Below are 23,466 nucleotides of genomic sequence, written 5' to 3'. Positions count from 1 at the left end.
CACAAAATGGTGATCATGTTTTTCATTTGAGAATGTGATCTTACATCAAACATTAATAATTAAAAGAAACAAAATACAGCTATATATTTAACTCATCCGTCTCAGAGAAATTAAATTACAACTTTTAACATTAATGCACTATATGTTAATGAGGAAGCTTCCTATCATTTGGATCACACGTTATAAATAAATTTAAAAATCTCTTCTTTACAATGGCACTTTTCCTCTTATTACTAGTGATGGACGATTTCAAAACACTGCTTCATGAAGCCTTATGAATCTTTTGTTTCAAATCAGTGGTTCAGAGCATGTATCAAACTGCCAAAGTCACGTGATTTCAGTAAACGAGGCTTCATTATGTCACAAGTGTTTTGAAATGTTTTGAAATTTCAATGGTTCACCTCTGGGGAGGGATGATCTCTGTGAACCCATGAATCAAGTGTCTGTAAGTTTTACCTGATCTCTGATCACTTTTATACATTTGTAGATGTTTTAATTATACATTAGTAGGCCTATAATAATAGTAATAATTACAGCAGTATAATAGTAGTTAATAGTCTCTCATTGGCCTGTTTAGCCGAGCCATCCATGGAACAAAACAAGCCCTCAAAATGTATGCATTTTATACAGACACCTGATATTCAATCTTATTATATGATTTATAGATCTTCCTTTTGTTATGGGTACACAGGAGGTCGGAGACACAGGTAAAAGGTACAATGTTTATTGAGACAACTTGACTTGATCTTCACACCAGATTTGTTGAAGACGGGAAGACGTGAAGCCAGACAGGAGATATATCAAGACTGGGACACTGAACTTGATCTTCACACCAGATTGAGCATTGACCAGGAGAACAGGAACATGGACTGCACACAGACACTCACAGATGACTGAAGAACATCGAGGATCAAGAAGACAAACAGGCGCCAGGTAAGGAGTCCGTAGAGTAAGCATTCAGGTAAGTATGCATTAACAAGACCAGACAATGACTGAGTGACTGTGAGTGACTTATATAGTGCTGCTGATTGGACTGGTGATGAGTGTCAGGTGCGTGTGATCAGTACTCTGGTGAGGGAGTGCGACATGATTGGCTGGGTGCAGAGCCTTGCGTGTCTGTGACACCTTTCAATAAAACATTTGCAATGGGTTTGTAAAAGGTGTTTATTTGCCAATAACCAGGATTTGAACCCAAGACGGCAGCAGGATGCCAGTCAAGAACACTATCCACTGCCCCACACACTTATAATTCATCAAAGCTTGTCTAAATCATTGTCAATATTAATTCAGAGCAACGCATGCAAGTGACCACTAGGTTTTGTATTGTTTCGTAGCCTCAGCACAATCCTGTCATGTTTGAGCACGCTGAGGTAGAAGGTTTATTGGCAGAGTAGGTCATAATGAGAGAAAACTGCTTCTCATTCCCGTAGAATCCCATTAAAATGTTAGTAAAGTATGTCACATCATTTATGTTAATTATTCCTAAGCTCCACCTTCTTCAGTCCTCACCTTCTGATGGAAGGTTTATAAAGAGCAGCAGACTGCATGAGCTCTTCACTTTTCTCCCAGCCAAGGACTTCTCTGAACAGGACTGAAATCAGGTTCTGTTTCTTTCTGCTATGGTTATTATAATAATGCAATTCTATTTGTTTTTAGTTACTTTGTATAACTGTTAATTACTGACCAATGATTACTGTTTTTTTTTTTTTTTTTTAAACAGATTATCCTGAATAATGGGTGTCAATGTTTCAATCGTCAATAACACTAATCTTACCTGGTATTATTCCACTCAGCGGGACGAAAATCGGGTAAGAACTTTTTGTGCATTCACTATACAAGATTGTTTATGCAATTCTATATTCTAAATCTTGTTTCATATTTCTTTTTCCCTAGTTAGCATTTCCTCTGATTAGCCAGATAATAACTTAAAGCATGACAATATCTCGCAACAATATCAGATTGTTCTTTACGTGTTATTTTAATCGGTACCACTTTAGAATACTGGTCCATCATTAAAGGTTCAAGAAACCCTAAAACACATTTTTTGAGATGTTAACAGATATGAAACGTTGCACATCACTGAAAACAACAACTGTACTCATTATGTTTATATTATATTCTGTCATTAATTACTCACCCTCATGTTTTTCTACACCTTCGTTCATCTTCAGAACACAAATTAAGATATTTTTGATGAAATCTGAGGGTATCTGATCCACACATAGGCAATAATGTCATTGCACCTTTTGACATCCAAAAAGGTAGTTAAAAACATGGTTAAAATAGTCAACGTGACTACAGTGGTTCAACCTTAATGTTATGAAGACGAGAATACTTTTTGTGTGCAAAAAGAAAACAAAAATAACGACTTTATTCAACAATTTGAGCCGCTGTCATACGTAGTGATCTATGGGTGAAAGACTTTCTTTGTCACGGCCTCTAGGTTGTGGAATGCACTTCCTTTTACCGTTAGCAAAAGGAATCTCAGCCTTAGGTTATGTGGCGGGATGGAAAGGTGAAAAGCAAATGAACTAAAATAAGCCGTAAAGACTTCACATAAACAACATCTAACAAAATCTTCAATGTAGCCAACTACACCACTTAGTGGCTTTATAATATTAATATTGAGCCACTGTACTCACATGAACTGATTTAAATATCGAGGGCTTGGAACCAGAGGGGCGTAAGTGGCATTTTGGGCGAAAATGAGTTCTATATATCAAATTAAAGGTCTTGATGAGCTCTATCTAGTTGTGCCAAAAAGACGCATCAGAAATCAACCTGTATTGAATAAAGCAACAAAACAACAAAGACCTAACACAAAAGTTTGAGCATTGTTTGGAGCCAGAGGGGCGTATGTCCACTTACGCCCTTCTGGCTCTAAAAAATACATGTATGGCCTACACATTGTTTGGAGCCAGAAGGGCGCAAGTCCACTTACGCCCTTCTAGCTCTGAACAATACAAGAGCCTACAGTATTTTTCAGAGCCAGAAGGGCGTAAGTGGGTGGTGCCCCTAAACAGCACTAGCTAAAATGGCTGACACGCATGCTGCACACATGGAACTGTCTGAGGCAGAACAAATTTTGATGAATATAATGAAGCAAACGGATGAATCTTGTGAAGAAGTGACAGATGAAGAGATGTTTTTGTATGCTGCTCCTCACTTGAGTGTTGAATTCTACATGAATTCACATGGCATTCAGGTCCCAAGAAGGAGGATGAGGGAGAAGAACTGTGCCTCCTGTCGCTACAAATGCAATGAAAACTTCCCTGAGGAAGTGAGGGATTACTTGAGGGAAAATTATTTGAATATTATTGGGAGATGGGAGATGCAGCGAGGCAGAAAGACTTCATTGTCAATCATGTTGTCAATAGAGAGAAAATAAACAGGGAAACAATCTCAAGAAGAAATCATACATTGGAGTATTATTTAACCTCAGAGAGAAGACAGATTAGGGTATGCAAGGCCTTTTTTTTGAAGACCCTTGATGTGTCAGAGAAATTTGCACGGTCTGCAGGCGGCCATACCTCTAGTGAATTGGGAATTACCCCTTCAAGCAAGAAAGGGCGGCATGCACCTCAAAACAAAGTCCCTGAGAGTAGCAAAGATAAAATACGAGAGCATATCGATTCTTTCCCAAAACTTGAATCCCACTACTCCAGGAAAGATACAAACAAGCTCTACTTGGAAGGATCTCTGAATCTGCCAAAAATGTATGCACTGTATAAAGAGAAATGCGAACAGGAGTGGAAGATTATACCAGAAAAACAAAGTCTTTATAGAACAGTGTTTGACAATGAGTTCAATCTTGCCTTTCACACTCCGAAGAAAGATGCATGTAAATACTGTGAGTGGTACCAACGTTTAGAAGACAGTGAGAAGACAAATCACAAGAATGAGTATGATGCTCACCAGTTAAGAAAGACCCAGGCCAGAGAACAAAAAGAAAATGATAAAAAGAAAGCAAAAGAGAATGAGTCATACAAGGCTGTCACTTTTGACCTAGAACAAGTGTTGACCACTCCCTGGAGCAACGTAAGTTGCCTGTTCTACTCACGCAAGCTAAGTACGTACAACCTCACTGTGTATGAATTAGACAGTAAAGATGTCAAGTGTTACATGTGGCATGAGGGGGAAGGCGGCCGTGGATCTTAAGAGATTAGCACATGTGTTTACAAGTACCTTAAATAACTTAGTCCACATGTAAAACATGCAGTTCTTTATTCAGATACTTGTGGTGGACAGAACAGGAATGCTGCCTTTAGCACGATGTGCCTGTGTGCTGTCAGCTCACTGCCCCTCTCCACTATTGACCATAAATACATGGAGTCTGGTCACAGCCAGATGGAGTGTGATAGTGTGCATGCTGCAGTGGAAACTGCAAGAAGAAAAGTTTCTATTTACTCCCCTGATGGCTACTACACACTTGTGAGAATGGCAAGAAGGAACGACCCATACAGTGTACATGAACTTGAACTTGAACATGAACACAAGGACTTTCTGGACTTCAAGTCCCTCTCCAACCACATACTCAAAAACAGAACAAAAGATGAGGAGGGACAATCAGTTCATTGGCAGAAGATTAAATGGTTCCGCTACACGAAAGATGAACCAAACACAATCTTCTTCAAGTATGATTTCACCGCCCCAAACTTCCGAAAACTGACGGTGGCACAACAGGCAACAAGAGGCACCAGAGGCACCAGAACCACACACCCCAGCTCATTGTATGAAAGTCCTCCAGGGATCAGTGCCTTAAAGAAAAAAGACCTACTCACCCTGTGCACCAATGGGAGTATTCCCCACTGTTATGCAGAGTTCTATAACACTCTGACAGTGGGCAGTGAGTGAACTTTTTAGTTCAACTAAAGTGAACTAAAAAGTGAAATGTGTAATAAACAAGAGAAATTAAACTGTTTGAAATTAAATGTTAAACTGTTTGATATGAATGTGAACTCATAAATGAGAACTGAAATTAAACGGTTAGAAATGAAATGTTAAACAGTTTGAAATTATGAAATTAAATGACTATGTATACAGTATTTTAAATAAAATGAAAAGTTATGAAGTTAGAGTGTTTTTAACCAATGTTTTTACCAATCATTTCTGCATTGATCAGCAGATACACCCTATTTTTCTTTAGAAGAATTGGAAATGTTTGGTGCCAAAAAGGCGTATTTGATGTTCTTGCCATATTTTCAAGATTTTGCAAGGTTTTATAATATGTTCATTGTGTTAATATGCCATAATATGTTCACTTAAGAACTTACTCGTATAAGTATGTATGTGGTTGCAATGTTGTGGTTGAAGGTTAATAAATACAGTTGATTGAAGTGTGGTCAAAATTTTGTTTTGGCTCTCCTGTAAAGTTTGTCAAATGCCACTTACGCCCCTCTGGTTCCAAGCCCTCGATATGTTTTTAGTACATTAATGGATCTTGAGAGAGGAAATGTCATTGCTCCGTATGAAGGCCTCACTGAGCCATCGGATTTCAACTAAAATATCTTAATTTGTGTTCTGAAGACTAACAAAGGTCTTACGGGTGTGGAACGGCACGGGTAATAAATGACATGATTTTCATTTTTGGGTGAACTAACCCTTTAATAAGAATCACAAGCTGAAGTGGTGTAAAATGTATGAAGACTGGTTATTATAGGCAGATTGAGAGTGACTCTTGAAGGACCAGCAGCACATCCTCTTGAACCACTGTTTGAAGAATTCATCTTCCAGAATCAGGCAGGAAGTTTGGGAGTTAATTTTTAGTCCATCTCCTACCCTGAAGTCAGTTTTGCAGAGATGGACTAAAAATTAACTTCCAATTGGTAAGATGTACCTGGAAAAAAAAGATCAGAAAATCAACTTGCCTAATAATTCTGCACACACTGTAAATTAGCTAACAGTGAGCTACATTTAAGCACTATTACTTACTAATTTGTTATTCAGAGTTTGTTAGTTAATAGCAGTTACCAGAGTGTTAATAATGCGTTACTCATTTGTTATTGTGTAGTTATTAATTAATGACGGAACAGTATTCTAAAGTGTTACCGTTTATCCACTGCTTTTCTGATGGAAACTGATGTATAATTCTGCTCCCCAGTATGAATGCATCCTTCCTGGCTGCTCGTCGTGCTATCAGGAGGAAAAGGCAGTCATTCGCTACCTCTACATCAGATATAAAGATCACGCACATAATAGTTTTAAGTGCGAGTTTAACACCCATAAAGGCCAAACCACTTTTACCTTAAGTGAAACCAACGGAGGTTCCCAGATTCAGTTGTACTGCTCCACTGAACGTATCTCTCAATACTGTCCCAACTATGGTAAGCTCCTGCAAGCATTTAACCTCAACACTATACACCAAAAGTATGTGCACTATTCATGATCATCAAACCCATATGTGATTTGAGCATCCCATCCCATATTTTTTTTCACCTTTGCTGTTTCAATGTTACGGTGTATGCTGAAGAGATGAGGCGAATACAGAAATCCACAATATAGGCTTTACTTAGAATAAGGAGCAGAACAACAGCGTCACACAAAGTAGGTAAACAATATCACAGACAAGAAGTGCAGGGAGTGAGTCCAACTTAAAGGGAGTTCTGACGAGGACAGACAGGTGCAGGGAATCCGGGGAGTGTTACATTTAATAAGCCTCAGTCTTTTGGGAATATTTTTATGCCTACAGTATAGACCCCTTGATCACCTATGTCACTGTGACGTCACCGCTCTAGCTGGAGGCAAAACATAAGGAAGAACTAATAGTGGGCGCGCTAAAAGTTTGAGGTTTTGACTTTAAAATGTTGTCTTGCTGTGTTTTTGGCTGCCAGAATAAAAGGAACAGCACTTTTGGATCAAAACTAAAGTTTTACCAGATCCCGGCAGACATTCCTTCACAGAAATCAAAAAGATAATTGTGGTTGAATGCAATACGGCGTACAGACTGGACGAAGACGATCATAAATAACACTCGTGTTTGCAGTGCACACTTCATATCAGGTAAAATAATCGATGCATATGAACTGGTGTGTTGGTTTTATCTAGTACAAATCAGCAAGTTTCTGTTTTATAGGTGAAAAGTCGCCAACTTTCAGCACACTAGCTAGCTTAAATGATAAACAAACATAAAGCGATAGATGTGTGTACCATCCGAATGGTCTCTTAAAATAATCCACATTGCTAGCCATAATCATAGTTAGCCCAGCGTTAGGTTACATTAGACAATAAGCCTTGAAAAAATTCCCTGAACCACCTGAAAGTAATTCATATGTTGTCTAGGAAATATCCAAAACTTAAGTTAATTTACAAAAATAGCTGTCACGGTCCCGCAGAGTCAGTGACTGTACATATTCGGACAGTTCTGAACCTTCTTCTGCATCCATGTTTAATAAATCCCTCCTAAAACATGCTAGCTTACGCTTGTCAACATTGCGTCCGGTGTCTCTTTTTGCCTCCAGCTAAGCCCCGCCCACCAGGAAACGTTGCAATGTTTACAAACTTTTAAGGGGTCTATTGCAATCATGGATCAAAAACACCTGTAAATATATATTGTACGAAACTGAAAAACAAATGCAAAATTATCAGAATAGCAAACAACCTGGTTAAGCATAAAAAAAATAAATACACATTTTAAAAAATAAGCATGAATCCAAACTTAAAACACTTTTAAAATTATATTACACAAAACTGCATCGTGAATGCAAAATGATCAGAATCACACACAAAAATCATTGTTTTCTTGGTCATATTAGTCTTTTTGTGCTCTGACATTTTCTGTCAATATTTTCACTTTTCTGTATGCTTATGCTGTTTCCCCATTTGCTCTGGTTTCACATTCTGCACAAAACAGGCAAAAGTTAAGAAATGATGTACACTGCTGTGTTGGAGTACAGCCGCATGGGAATCCTGGATCGGAAGCAGCATGAGCAGCGTCTGGATGAGGGAAAATAAAAAATATATTGTCTTGTTCTATTGTTATTTCTAAAGTTATATTGTTTTGTTCTACTGCTAGATCATTTTAGTAATTTTTAAGCATTTATTTCTAGAAAGCAGCATCAGAATAAGAGCATTTAAACTCAAAATCAGTAAAAATGTCTAGAAGTACTATTAAATTTTCCTGTAGTCACTTCAGTTCACATGATGATAATGTTGTAATCTGTGTGTGTTTGGGGTTTAAACATGTAGAGGGTCAAAATATTACAGTTTTTTTTTTTTTTTTTCTTCTTCACAAAACATGAATGTTATTCCAAATATAAGAATGGTGTTGGGTTGTGATTAAATGTTGAAAATATATAACACATCAAATCTTAAAGCAAAATTTCAGCTTCTTTTCAGTAGACTGATGTCCACATTACTCCCTGATTAAAACTAAATCACACTGTGAAATCATTTTACTTGTGTGCTAAATTTATAAAAAAAAAAAAATAAAAAATAAAGGATTTTTTGAGGATGTTGTTGAGATAACAGATTATACAATGTTCTCAATAAAACATTGGCACAATGTTCCATAATAACAAAGGAGGAACATTCTCACAGCCACATTAGGAAAATGTTATGAGGAGTTTTTTTAATAAAACGTTCTTGTAATTGTGATGTTTCATGGTTTATTTTTCAAGTTCATGCTTTGTTCCATTGCTTTGTTTGTTATGTTTGCCATGTGCTCCCTGAAGTCATGTGATTCCCTTGTCCTCATGTGATCATGTCATGTTCTTCCCTAGCCTTGTATTGTAAGATGTGCTCGACATCGGCTGTGGCAATCGATCGGTGAGAGTATCTGTGTGCTGTCGGGGAGGAGCTAAAAAAAAGTTTCAACATATTATTTAAATACTACGGAAGAGGATTAGGGCCAAGCAATAATAAAAAAATAAAATTTCTAACCCTAATCCTCTTCCGTAAAATACCAATGTAGCAGGGTCTACGTTTTTTATTTTGATGAATGTGACACAATATAAACTTGCGACTACATGAAAAGAGCTTCAACTGTTATAAAAACAGATTTTTTCAAGACTCCAAGAGGCGACACTTTGACTTTTTTTTTGGGTAACAGTCACTAGATGGCGCTCCGGTAGCGCGGCCGCCATTATGGGGTGAAAATACTAGCTGGACCATTGAATCCTTCACATCTTGCACACCCAAAATCTGTGAATTTCACTGCCAAATCAGAAGCGCAATAGAAATTTTTTTTAAATTAAGTCACCAGTAAATTGTATGATCCTACAGTAAATGTTGTATTGTCTTATATATGTTTTATTTTACCAGTTGTGGAATCCAACCATTCATCCATCTGAGGTAACGTAGTTAGCCTACTTTATTGTTTACTTTACACATTTATTAATAGTAAATTAATAATTAATACATTTAAGATCATCATGTTTAAAGCAAACAATATATTTTAGATCTTGTGGAGTAATAGTAATAATATCTAGGTCTGAATTTAAATAAGCTATATTGTATGTTTTAATGGATCACGCTACAAACATAATGATCTTATAACACATGATGCATTGTTGTGTCCGTTAACGCATAATTCACACTTTTGGACACTTTTGCTTTAACGGACATTAGACAACACTGCAAAATCAAACTGTTATATTCATATACTTATTGCCCAACATTACAAATTTTTCTGATGCATGTCCTTGATTTAATTTCATATGTTGGTAATAATTCAGTGTTTATAAGCCTTTTAAAGAATTTTAACCCAAACTGACTGGGTTTCTAGAGAGCAAAGGTTTTGTGAAAAAAGTGGAAGACTTAAACACAAACCCCCGGTTTCACAGACAGGGCTTAAGCTAGTCCTAGACTAAAATGCATGTTTGAGCTGCTTTAACCGAAAGGAACTTGCACTGACATATCTTAAAATATGTTAGAGCCATTGTTTTGTCTCAAGATGCACACCAGTAATGTTTTTTTCTAGGGTACATTTATAAAAGCTCCTTAAATACCCTAATTGAACTAAGGCCTAATCCTGGCTTAGTCTAAGTCCTGTCTGTGAAACCGGGCCAATGTGTGTAAAATAAACTGTTAAAGGTGCCGTAGAATGTGTTTTCAAAAGATGTAATATAAGTCTAATGTGTCCCCTGAATGTGTCTGTGAAGTTTCAGCTCAAAATACCCCATAGTTTTTTTTAAATAAATTTTTTTAACTGCCTATTTTGGGGCATCATTAAATATGCGCCGATTCAGGCTGCGGCCCCTTTAAATGCTCGCGCTCCCCGCCCACGGAGCTCGCGCTTGCCTTTAACAGCATAAACAAAGTTCACACAGCTAATATAACCCTCAAAATGAATCTTTACAAAGTGTTCATCATGCAGCATGTCTAATCGCATAAGTATAGTATTTATTTTGATGTTTACATTTGATTCTGAATGAGTTTGATAGTGCTCCGTGGCTAAAGCTAACATTACACACTGTTGGAGAGATTTATAAAGAATGAAGATGTGTTTATGAATTATACAGACTGCAAATTAAATTTCTTTTTTTTCTTGTCTCTGTGAATACAGTAAGAAACGATGGTAACTTTAACCACATTTAACAGTACATTAGCAACATGCTAAACATTTAGAAAGACAGTTTACAAATATCACTAAAAATATCATGTTATCATGGGTCATGTCAGTTATTATTGCTCAGTGCCGGCCCGAGCCTCTTGGGGGCCCTAAGCAGCATTTGATTTGGGGGCCCCCCTCCCACCACGTGAAGTCACCTGTGGTTGAAGATTATTGACACACATGTCACACTATAATGTTACATTATAAATGAATACAGTGAGGTTATGTATTAATACAAAATAAATAATAAAAAAATCGATACTTAAAATACTTTATTCTTAAACTTCTGTATACAAACTGTCACAAAACATGAAATAAATAATTAGCAAATGCAAATGTGCATTAAATGTGCAATCTTTTAAATAAAACCAAAATAGACAAACATCTATGCAGGAAGTAATGCAGGACTAATGAGTAGTTCTACATTAACACTTCAGCTACTACTATTAACTACTATAGAATCAAGTTTAACTAATCAGTAAGTAATATCATATTTAGAAGATAGTTCCTTATTAACTAATCAGTAATTACCTAATGATATTACCATCATTAATAACTATTAACTAATGGACAAATTGTAAAGAACATTAGCATGTGTCTGAGATGTAATCAGTCATAATTTTTACTTTGAATGTAATCATAAAATGCATCATTAATTACTCAAGTGTTAGCTAGTCACTATGCAGGAACTACTACTGATCACGAACCATTATTTTAAAGTGAAAAACATGTTTTTCACTTTAAAATAATGGTCCTGATCACTAGTAGTTCCTGCATAGTGACTAGGTAACACTTGAGTAATTAATGATGCATTTTATGACCACACTGAGAGTAAAAAAAGACAATTGCTCACATCTCAAACACTTTAATGTTGTGATTAGTAATTAATTAGTAATTCTTTATCATTTCTCATAGTTACCTATTAGTTATTATTGATGCCAATGTCATTCTCTAATTATTGATTAGCTAATAAGGAACTATCTTTGTCCTAAATTTGATATTACTTACTGATTAGTTAAGCTTGTTTCTATATTAGTTAATAGTAGTAGCTCAAGTGTTAATGTAGATCTACTCATTAGTCCTGCATTACTTCCTGCATAGTTACTTATTAATGACGGACCATTATTCTAAAGTGTTACAGAGGATAGCACTGCTACATCACTCGCCACCATATTAATAAATAAATAATAAAGAAATAATGCATCCCTTTCAACTTAAACTGATATCTATAATCAATACGTGAAATACACCTAGATAAATGTATATTAATAATGCGATTTAACGTTAGCTCTGGTGATGGCTTATATAAGATCATGAGTCATGACTAGCTGCTACCTCAAGTGACATGAGCACAATTTGTGCTGCTGCACAAAACATTCTGTAAATAATTATGCAAACATACCTTTATCTTGCTCTTTTTTCTCCTCCTCTGTCTTTTTCTTCTTTCTTTTTTCGGCACCAGAGGGATACATCCTTTTTTGTGACATGGCTTATCATTTATAAAATTTATTACAGTGACGTGCACTTGCGCGCCGGCGCAAATTGTCAATGCACGCGAGGTGTCTATGCGCAATTGCGCATGACTCAAACGCTAGCAGACACAGCAGCAGTTGTCGGCAAATCAGAATTTTCTTGTCTCGAATTATTTATTTATTCATTCGTATTCATTCATTCATTCATTTATATCACTTGTTTAAGTTATTTAATTGTAAAAAAAAAAAAAAAAAAAAAAAAAAAACACGATTGGGGGGCCCCCTATTGGCCAGGGGGCCCCAAGCAGCCGCTTAGTTCGCTTATGCCTCGGGCCGGCCCTGTTATTGCTCCATCTGCCATTTTTTGCTATTGTTCTTGCTTGCTTACCTAGTCTGATGATTCAGCTGTGCACATCCAGATGTTAATACTGGCTGCCCTTGTGTAATGCCTTGAATATGGACTGGCATATGCAAATATTGGGGCGTACATATTAATGATCCCAACTGTTACGTAACAGTCAGTGTTATGTTGAGATTCGCCTGTTCTTTGGAGGTCTTTTAAACAAATGAGATTTATATAAGAAGGTGGAAACAATGGAGTTTGAGACTCACTGTATGTCATTTCCATGTACTGAACTCTTGTTATTCAACTATGCCGAGGCAAATTCAATTTTTAATTCTACGGCACCTTTAAAAGGATTTGATGATCACTAGTGATAGTATTTTATTCTGTGTTTTCATCACATTGGATTTCAGCTTTAATGTACTTTTTTTTTTTTTGGAACAAAGCAGCTGATATTGCCATAGAAACTAGTGGACTGCGACTCGCTTTCACCCCAGAATGGCGGAAACGCAGGGCTGCTGCTGGGCGACAGTGTTTCAATGGAACCTTCTATTGAGTGTCGCTTCTTGTTAGTGTATATTCTTTGGTTGTACACTCGTTACTGTGGTGCATTGTGGGATTGAAGTGGTGCACTCGACAACATTCAATATGGTACACCGCTACAAATGGCTGTTCCCTCAAATAGTGCCCTAGGGCAGTGGTTCCCAAACTTTTTAGCGTGGAGTACCCTCTGAAGGGATTACCATCCTTCTGCAATATTTGCCCCCTAAATTGCATTTTTTTTACCTTTATGAATAACTTTATAAAATAAATAATGTTTTAAATAATAAAAAAAAAAGTTCAATAGAGAAATATGCAATAATGGTAAAACTAAGTAAAACTTTTAAATATTAAACTAAAACCGCCAGTAGGTGGCAGCAAGTCACTGTTTTTATGAGTGAGTCATCGAGTCATTCATTCAGTAACGAAGCAAGTGGCTGTGAATGAATCATTGAATCAGTGACTCACGATGTTTTGCACTCTTGCTCGTTATCAACATTAAATACAAGAACTCACACAAGGTATGTTTTTGTATCGGAGAAAGTTTGAGTTTTAAATCGAAATGAATCCATTATCTGTGTCTATATTTGTTCTTCATGCGAGTAAGTGCTAAATCCCCACTTTTACAAAGGTGCATTGTCGAGAACGACAGTAATTTAGCGCGATTTAAGGCAGCAGATCTTCATATGCATGCTGCTTGTGTGGATACAGTCATTTTTGACTGCAAAAGATGAGGTAATGTTGAAAATACATGCTCGATTTTAATATTATTTTAATGTAGAATTAAATGAACTACTAATCATTTTGTTCGTGTACCCCCTTTTGTCACCTCATGTACCCCAGTTTTGGAGCCACTGGTTTAGGGTATAGGGGCAATCCATCCACAGTGTATCATACAGGTATAAATTAGTTTTAGCTTTCTTATTAAATTGTTTAATTAAGGTTTACACATGATGACAGAGGTCAAGATACTTTTTTCATTACTAGTAGCTACTGGAGCTGCTAGTTACAATTTTTTAAATGATTATTAAACAACCAGCCCTCCGAATTCACGCACTCTTTTCATTGACTTCTTCAAGTGACTAGTGGACTAGTGAATGAGGGGTATAGGGGATGATTTCAGACACAGCCGATGAATTTCAGTCTAAGTCGCTTCCGTGTGTTTGGCTTCAAGAGAAACGGGTTGGGGTTGCGCTTGACTGCCTGTCGACTGAACAAGAAACCTCTCTGAAATGTTGTGTTTATTAATTTTGCAGGTAAGAGGAGGGATGTGGCATCGCAGCTTATATTCATGAAATGTTTATATGTGAATTTCCATATGTGTTTGTTTATGTTTTAATTTGATAAACCGCATTGCGGAGGCTGCGCGAGGGATTGCGTCATTGATGTCGACAGAAGATTATAATTAAAATGCTCGCAATATTGTTTGTAAAAGAGAGTTAAGTAATATTTGTTTATAAATGCGTTTGTGTCCTGTCATTTTGTCAATGTTTAATGGCTAGCCTACTACAATGCTGGTAACATTGAAGTCGTCATGACCCTTTTTAGGCTACTTTAGCAGCTCTTTCTACAGAAACGACAAAATGTCTTAAAATGTATTTCCTTTTGTAACATTTAAACTTTAAATTATTATATTAATTATATTAATTATATATATATTATATTAATACTTATTATATTACACTTTGACTTTATGAATACACATAAATGACAGCTTAATGATTTATTTTTTTGAGCATTTATTTAAAGACTGCACTGCAAAAAATGCTGTTCTTAGAGTTTTTTTCTAGTTTCTAGTCAAAATATCTTAAAGTTCTTGAATCAAGAAGCATTTTCTTGTTTTCAGAAAAAATAAGTCAAAATTAAGTGAGTTTTTCCTTAAAACAAGCAAAATAATCTGCCAATGGGGTAAGCAAAATAATCTTATATCAAACCAAAAATAAACTATATAATCTTGTTTTCAGTTTGGATTAAGATTATTTTGCTTACCCCACTGGCAGATTATTTTGCTTGTTTTAAGGAAAAACTCACTTAATTTTGACTTATTTTTCCTAAAAACAAGAAAATAATTTTTACTTTAGATATTTGGACTGGAAACAAGACAAAAACAGAGATTTTAAGATTTTAAGAACAGCATTTTTTTTTTGCAGTGTGCATGTACCAGTTTTTTTTTTTTTTTGTCACTGGTGTTACCTTACTTCTCTGGCATTTTTAAACGTTTTTATGAAATAATATTTCTCAATTTTTTCAGCACATGCAGTCAGAGTTTCAGAATAGTAATGATAATGTTATAAATAAGGATGCTATGTGTGTGTTTTTTTTATTTTAGTCAGGTTAGTTAAAAGTGTGATTGAATGATGTTAATTTAATTGCGCAACTATGTATTTGCTATAACAATGAAAATATTTGAAAAACAGTTATAAACAAGTAATGATGCAATCCTTTAAATCTTAATTCTTGAGTGGAGCAGAATTCAGTGAATGTAAAATTATTATACCATGTCACATATGACACATTTTATTTAATGTGACAGACAAAAAACAGTAACACCAGTGACGTATACAAAAGACCAAAGATCCTTAATTTTTAAACTATAATTAAGTAGATTGGACTAAATTTTTACATTTGGTGTACAATAAAAGACTTATCATTGACACTTAGTGAAAACAGTCAGAAAAAGATCATAAACAACATTTTAAAACTGTCTGTAAAATATGATGTCTGTAAAGTCGCTGCACTGAATCTAGCTATATACCCTTAATTTAGCCTTATCTGCCCAAAGGAGGATTAACAATGAGAAAGAAAAGTTAGAATCACATAATCTTAGTGCTTATTTTATGCAAAAGAACTAAATGAATAGCTTTAAATAAAGTTTATCTATAAACAGGTAACATCAGTAACAATTTTCATGAAAAATGCATTTTACAAAATGGCTGCTGCAGGGTGTCAATCCACATGTTGTCAATCATGATATATTCACTAAATCAAGTAAGTTTAATCAATATGTATTCTAGTTTTTTATAATAAAACAATAAAGTAGGTCACACCAGTGACTTCAACTAAAAGCTTCATATGAAATTATGATTTTCTAATTAAAATTTCTGATAATTGAAAAGAGACAGTGGACTTTCCATTGGCCTTTCTTCATTGATCTTCAGGAAACAGGAAGAAGGAAGTCAAGTGATGTCGTGTGATTTTTTATTTCAAAATAAGAGATTTTTGTTAAAGGTAACACCAATTAAAATGGTAGAAAAACCTGTTTCTGAGCTCAAAATAAAGCCCTTTCCCTCTGTACATGACTGAGGACGAGCACTTCTGTGGCGCTTGGAATTTATATAATAAATCTTGGGTTTATCAACGTAAATATGTTTTAGGCTTAAGTAAACATGTTGAAATTGTGATTACGTGTGAAATAATTGTTTGATAAGTCATGATAAGTAATGTGCGATAAGATATGAGACTGAACTCTCCCGCCGGTGGTTGTGATGAAGAAGATGAAGCTTGTTCTTCTATGTAAACATCATGTGCAGACAGACATCTCTGACCATCACGCCTCCTTATTTCCATTGTCCTGCATCTCGTGTTGTTAAAAGACCAAACAGTTCATGATTTAAAGCTACAGTTTACCCAAAAAATATGTTAATTACTTAAATTCATGTTGTTCCCGACATGCATGCATTTCTGTTATGGAAAATAAAAGAAGATATTTTGAAAAATGGGGTGGGGGGTTCAGTGTTGTTTTGCACCCCTTTTTCTTATTATGGAAAGAATGTTTTTTTCAAGGTTTGGAACAGCATGTGGGTCAGTAAATGATGATTCTCAGGGGCAAAATGTTAATAATTTCTTGACCTTTAACATCCAGCAGTAGTTTTGATGGAAACCAGCGTATTTCACAGTCACTGTTCAGTGGGCCATAAGATTTTCTCAGACGCACATGGCTTTCATGATACTTATTCTCACAACTTCCTAATAATACTTCAATAATTGTTTATTATATATCAAATAAAAATATTGTGATAAGAATGTGCTGATATCAACTTACTTAACCTGAGAATCATAAATTTGGTGAAAGTGTCAAGTTATGCAACATAAAACAATACACTTTTGACAAGCAAACCACTGATGAGTAAGTTAATCTGAGAATTAACCTATCATTTTAAAACACTGAATAAAGCAGATCAGAGTTCAAATGACTGTCTCATTCTTACGTCTCGTCCTGCTAGAAGTGAAGGAGATTTCAGAGCTGCTGTTCAACACAACAGTTTCAGAGGAAAGAAAGATCTACAAATATTATTTGAGGTGAGTGTTTTATCTTTTAGTTGTTGTTTTTTATGTACGAGTGTCGACTTATGATCTGTTATTGGTCACTTTGAGCTTCTGAGACTTTAATACCGCGCTAAAGTCATTTTTGATAATTTTATTTCATCAAAAGGAAGGTAACCCTCATGTACAGTTGCTATTTTGATTTTTGAATTTTTTGAAACATCACTTAACCTGTCCGTTTTTTACTACCCTATGAAGCTAAAAAAGGAGTTTTTCTCACTTATTTTAATTAAAAATATATATTTTGTCAGCCACATATGGTAAAAAAGAGCTATTTCTTTTTTTTTTTTTTTTTTCAATGTACCTAAAATACTATCTAACCTATAATGTTTTTCTTGACATTTTGCGACTTTTTCTCATTTAGGGTCATGAACATGCATGCAAAGTTTGAACACGCTGATGTTGTGAAATGTGCATATAGAAATTTTAAACGTTCTTACTGTTTGTGGGTCAATTTGACCCATATAAACAGCCATTCGAAAGCAACTACAGACCCAAAATACAAAACGTTTTTAGAAATCATAAATTCAGATACTTATTCTTTGTAATGTGTGAAAAGTATTGATATTAAAAGTTAATTATTTGTGCATGATTGTATGTTTTTTCCCCCATGACCTATAATGAACAGAAAAACAGGCCACTGTTTGTTGAGCTGACAAAAATCAGCCACAGACTGTATTTTAAATCCTTGCGTTTGCAAGCATTATTTACTTTTTCACAGACGTTTTTGTACAAATTTACACTTTTTCTCTACCATTTCTACAGAAATTACTTTATAGTTGTTATGCTTTCAGGGGTTAAATGCTCTGGAGGATTTTCTGTTTGTCATCATTCAGTCTTTTTTTTTCTTCACAATTACTTTTTGCAGACTGTTTTAGACTGTTTGACACTAGGCTATTTCTGTGAAATGGTTACGATTATTTAAGTTTGAAATAATTATTAATTATTTTAGACCTGGAAAACCCATGTTTCCTTTAGAAATAATGTTGGTAGTTTATCCAATGTGTTAATATTAATTTATTAACATTTATTCATTCTACCATGGTGACTAAAGGTGCGTTCACGCGGCCGTTGTAAACAGCAAATTCAGCGTTTTTAGAGGAAAAATGTCAAATTATGATAGAAAATGCAACAAATTGAATGAAGAGACTTTTCTTACCTTTATAGTCTGGAATGTCCATTCAGTATAAACTCGATAGTACAGTCAGCAATACGAGGATACGCAATACTAAAGCTGTGTAAACAGATCACCTGCTGCGTTTATCCTTACGATGATAAATATGCAAATAAGAACATTAACCCAGAGTTTAGGAATGTGCAATATGAAACGTCAGCTTATGAATACCCAGGATAAATTGTTAACCCTGGGTTAATTATGAGCAACGTGAAACGTGAAGCAAGATAATGCAAATCATGTGCTTTTCAGAGAAACAGAAAACCGATTCATAATGAAAAAGACAACTGAATATTTCTTCTGGGAAATAAATAAGAGTCACTTGTTTACTCTGATATCATCATGTCTTAATGAACTGAATATTCAAACGAATAATGAAACAAACCCTGAAAGATGTACTGCAGTAGACACAGACAGGATGGATGAATGCCTCTGTTTCCACTCTTCTGCAGTGACAACATTGTGCAACACTAGCTAATGTTAGCTTGGAAATGGAGTCTACTAACATTAGTTCCTCTCCCAGGGTATCGCGTTCAGTCTCTTGTGTGTCACGTCACTGTTTTGGGCTTCTGCTTGCTCATGTACCTATGGAGTGTGATCACGTGCGCGAGAGAGTGAGGATCATCTGCAGTTCATTTAACGGCCACCGGTGTCACTAATAACAAGGGTTTTCTAATTCTTAGAAACAGTACCTTTAACTTAATGTTTATTAATTCCTGTTTAATTATACTTAACTTAAAAATGATTTCTGTTTCTTAAGGATCCTAATATAAAGAAAAATGTGGAGTGACCTCTTCTTCCCTAATAATCCTAAGAGAAGGGAGCAGCTCATCCGCAAAAGTCAAGAGTTTCAACATGTGATGAAGAGCAACTTCGAAGCCACCAATGAACTAATTGATGTTATGAACGATCACTTGAGCTGCTCCTTAGAACATATCAAGCTAAACGAGGATGCTTCTCTCCAGGAGAACTGTAATATGATGATTGAATGCATGCATAAGATCCAGGCAGTGGTAGAGAAGATTGACAAGGAGCTGAAGGAGAAGCTGGAACCCACCCTGTATGAGAAACTGCAAAACAAGTCTCTGTCTACTACAGACTTTCAACTGATTTCAAAAGCTTTGAAAGTAGTTTGTCGTTTTGCAACTGAGGGATCTACTACTTTAGTTAGTCTTTTAATTAATAAAGGAGTAATTCTAGCAAAAATAACAAGTACATTTGCTAAAATTGGAGCATTAACATTAGCCAGTGTTGGGTTGGGAGTGGTGTTCATGGGGGTCGACATGATTGTTGAGGCCATTCTTGGGAGCATTGAGCGTGATCAACTTGAGAAGGTCCTGGAAGAGTATGACAAAGCTTTGAAAGAATTCAAACCAGCGTCTTTAGAATATCAGGATAGCATTACCTATGTCCAATTCAAAATTAAGGAAATTAATAAATAAGAAATGTAAGTTTCTTTTTCCTGCCTGGATTTAAAAAAACTAATAATTGTTATTGTTAAACATGCAGAAATTCAGAAAGTTCAAAGTGACATTTTGAAAAAAATATGTAAAAAAAGAAAGAATCTAGTGAGAAATGAATCACAGTTCTCCTGCTATTAAAGGGTCATAAAACGTCTCAGGTTACGTATGTAACCATGGATCCCTGAGAATAGGGAACGAGACACTGTGTTGAAGTGCATATGGGGAATGCCTCCACGTGAACTGGTGTCTAAAAACAATATCAACTCACGACAATCCTATTGGCCGGCGGCAGCCTATGACGTCATCATAGCGTGACCCTGAAGTATATAAGGAGAGCCGAGAGAACCTGAAGGGACTAGAGAACATCTGAAGGGACTGTTAAGCAGGCAGGGCTGCTTGGCTAGTAAACTCAGTGTCTTGTTACCTGTTCTCAGGGAACCATGATTACATATGTAACCTGAGACGTTCCCTTTCGAAAGGGAACTCAACACTGCGTTTGACATGCTATGGTGAACGATACACCCACGCCGCCATGCTTGAGGGGAGTGCATGCCAAAAATGGCTAGACAAACGTCAAAACTAGCAGCTTCAACTGAAATGCCAGAATCACTCCCTCTACAGATCATACATAGGCTGTCAGTGACAGCATTCCCTATGGCTAACAGCCCAAAGAGGCCTTCTGCTTAAAAGCTTCTGGAACCAAGCTTCTTTTGAAAGAAAAGTGGGTACCTTTAAGAGAATGTGGCCAGGGGGCCCAAAGGAACCCTAGCCAGTCACTTGTCAGGGGAATGTACTCAAACCTGATTGCCACCAGGGAGGCCAATCTGGTCTACTCTTACAGAAACCAAGTTTTGACCACCAACCTGTCTGATCACAGAGTCTCAAATCACATTCTTCAGAGAAGTCCAGTAAGAGTGACTGTAAAGAGGCAGTAACCAACTCAGACCAGAACGTAGAGATGGGCATCCCGGAGAGCAGAACTCAACTTAGCGCTTTTTACCCTTACCAGTGAGGGGAGAAACACTCTGCTCAATCCTAGGATCTACTCAGCACCGAGGATGCTGTGCACTCTTAAGGAACCCAACAAGGGGAGTACATTTATTAGCCTGGGGGCTGATCTTCAATAGGGAGGCCTCAGAGAGGCTTTCAACCACTGACCATTAGGTGCAGCTGCCAGTCCTTCTCCTCTCGATGAAAAGACCAGAAGAGAGTGGAGCATTTCACAAGAAAAACACACTCCAAAAACAAAAAGACAGATCCCTCAAGAACTGCCAGTACATGCTCTTTTGTTCTCATAAAAGACAACATTATAAGTTATGTATGTGATCAGATGTCAACACTATGGGACATGGATACACACACTTCCTGAAACATTTGTCAGACATAAATGATCTTACCTTAATATCGGTTTGATATCGCTTCAAACAGAACAGTCCCCGAAGACGAAAAGATACTGACTGGTTCTCTAGGCACTCCTTATATACTTCCGTGTCACTCGATGATGATGTCATAGGCTGTCGCCAGCCAATAGGATTGTCGTGAATTGTTTTCAGACACCGGTTCATGTGGAGGCGTTCCCCATATGCGTTTCAACGCAGTGCAGAGTTCCCTTTTCGAAAGGGAACCATGAGTAATTGTCCACTTCTTCCCATAGTGCAAATATGATGTCAAAATATACCATAAACAGGAGCTGCCATCTCTCGCTGATCAGAGTGTGTGCAGTGGTGATCACTGTAAAATCAACAAAAATAAATAAAATACGCATGTATGTCCTTGTCCATCATTACTGAGTCAATGATAATCACATTGAACTACAGGCTTGAGTGGTTATAAACACTCTGTCACTAAATAATGTTTGTAACTTTAAATTAATTATAAGGATTTACCTATTTAATATTTTAACAGTGACTATCCAGTATTATTTTACATTTGATTACTTTATTAAATATCTGTAACTAGCATCTCTGTACCTGAATACTGTTAGAACTACTAAACTCAAGTGGTTCAACCAAACATCTCTGGTTCAAACACACGCTGGAGCTTCCATGTTATCTGAACGATATGATCCCTTGTACATCCGTTAATCAGTGTTAAAAGAAAAGAAATGTCTAAATTAGATTGTTTGAATGATGCACTGATGGTTGTTAATTTCAAAGTAACTCCAAATTATACATTTACTGCTCTCATTATTAATTAGTTTTGGGCATGTTACACTTTTTGGCTAAAGGTTGCAAGCTTGCCTTCTAGCTACTTTGGCTATACGTACCTGACTCCTACCTGTGTTCCTGTCTGTTGCCAGTCATCTGTATTTTTCAGCCCTCATTTTCAATAAGCTAATTGGATCCTAGAAAAGGAAAGAGACTTTATTATCATTCAAGCTATGTGTTGATCTGAACTTTGCTGTGACTTACCTGTGTGCTTCAGCTGGTCTTCCCGTTTACCTGCTAATAAACGTTCTCCTCTTCTGCTGCTGACAAACTCATACAGTGAAGTCTGCAGTGTTTTATTTATTTTTATAAATTAAACACTACAGTATTTTACAATTTTTATTTAAATTATTTTTACATTTATTTAATTTCTTTCTTGAATGGTACGGTTAAATCCACCTACTGTAGCTGAAAACAATTTCACTGTTTATTTGTAAATGAAGTCATTTTTTTTCAAATTTTTAATTTGTGTTTTTTTTTTTATATATAATAATAAAGATTTAATAAAAACAATAAAGATTTCTATTTTTGGCCTAAATGTCTGTAATTCTTGTTTATATATTGTTACCTTGTAAGGCTATTTTTAAAATAGGAAAATTTGTTTGGCTGTATGGCTCAGTCACTTGCAAAATAGTAAAACGACATAAAAAAAAGAAAATCTAATAAAATGATAAAATCTAAAATTATGATTTTTCTTAAATTATGATATATTTTTGCCATGTCGCCCACCCAACCATACAGTAAATAAATAAACAGTGTGTCTGAATCAGACTGTAGTAATAGTAACAATGATTATGTCCATTAGATGGAACAGAAAAAAGTAGATTATTTATTTATAGGTTTTAGAAATCCATATCTACAAAAATAAAAATTTTAGATACATTTAGTAAATTATAATCCATTATTATTTATTATACATTATTATTATATTATTGCTTATAATAATTATTGTTTTAACAAACATTTTGATTTTTGAAGGTTGCAAGGCCATTGAAGATCAAACCAGCATAATGATAATAAAATTAGAAGTAAATTTTTCGTTATTATATAATTATTATTTGTTATTTTACTTTATTTATTTTATTTCCCAACTAATGACTCATCCGGGCTTTCCAATAGGTTGCATGTGAGGGGGGGAAAAAGTAGCTTCCATCCACTTAAGAGTTGTGCACTTTTTATTTTAATATATTTCTTTACATAAATACTATTTTCTATTTAAAAGCTATAATTTCGTTATTTTACTAACCCAATTAATGACTCATCCGGGCTTTGCAATAGGTTGCACGTAAGGGGAAAAAGTAGCTTTCTTCCACAGAATCACCTTCATTTTTTCATTTGATAAAAATTGAGGAAATTGTCTTTAACAGTGTTTATTAACCAGACAAAAGTTAATTG

The 23,466-nt window shown here is 35.6% G+C and overlaps 1 protein-coding gene and 1 long non-coding RNA gene across 2 annotated transcripts; both read left to right on the top strand.

The window, feature by feature from the left end:
• Positions 1-1,151: 1,151 nt before the first annotated feature.
• Positions 1,152-8,592, top strand: LOC125246430. Its single transcript, XR_007179861.1, has 4 exons — positions 1,152-1,601; positions 1,721-1,808; positions 6,101-6,323; positions 7,850-8,592. It is a non-coding gene; the product is annotated as an uncharacterized LOC125246430 (long non-coding RNA).
• Positions 8,593-16,900: 8,308 nt separating this feature from the next.
• LOC125245686 (single-pass membrane and coiled-coil domain-containing protein 3-like) lies at positions 16,901-20,132 on the top strand. Its single transcript, XM_048156401.1, has 2 exons — positions 16,901-17,203; positions 19,162-20,132. The coding sequence occupies exon 2, from the start codon at positions 19,181-19,183 to the stop codon at positions 19,841-19,843; it is 663 nt and encodes a 220-aa protein (XP_048012358.1). The 5' UTR covers positions 16,901-17,203; positions 19,162-19,180; the 3' UTR covers positions 19,844-20,132.
• The last annotated feature ends 3,334 nt before the right edge of the window (positions 20,133-23,466 follow it).

The sequence above is a fragment of the Megalobrama amblycephala genome, linkage group LG14, assembly GCF_018812025.1.
Source record: "Megalobrama amblycephala isolate DHTTF-2021 linkage group LG14, ASM1881202v1, whole genome shotgun sequence".
In the NCBI taxonomy this organism is placed as follows: domain Eukaryota; kingdom Metazoa; phylum Chordata; class Actinopteri; order Cypriniformes; family Xenocyprididae; genus Megalobrama; species Megalobrama amblycephala.
Note: the sequence above shows the minus strand (reverse complement) of the source record. Positions and strands in the feature narration are given on the sequence as shown.

Bases quoted from the DNA above. Each gene is read 5' to 3' on its own strand.
- LOC125245686 (XM_048156401.1), top strand. From the start codon at position 19,181: ATGTGGAGTGACCTCTTCTTCCCTAATAATCCTAAGAGAAGGGAGCAG.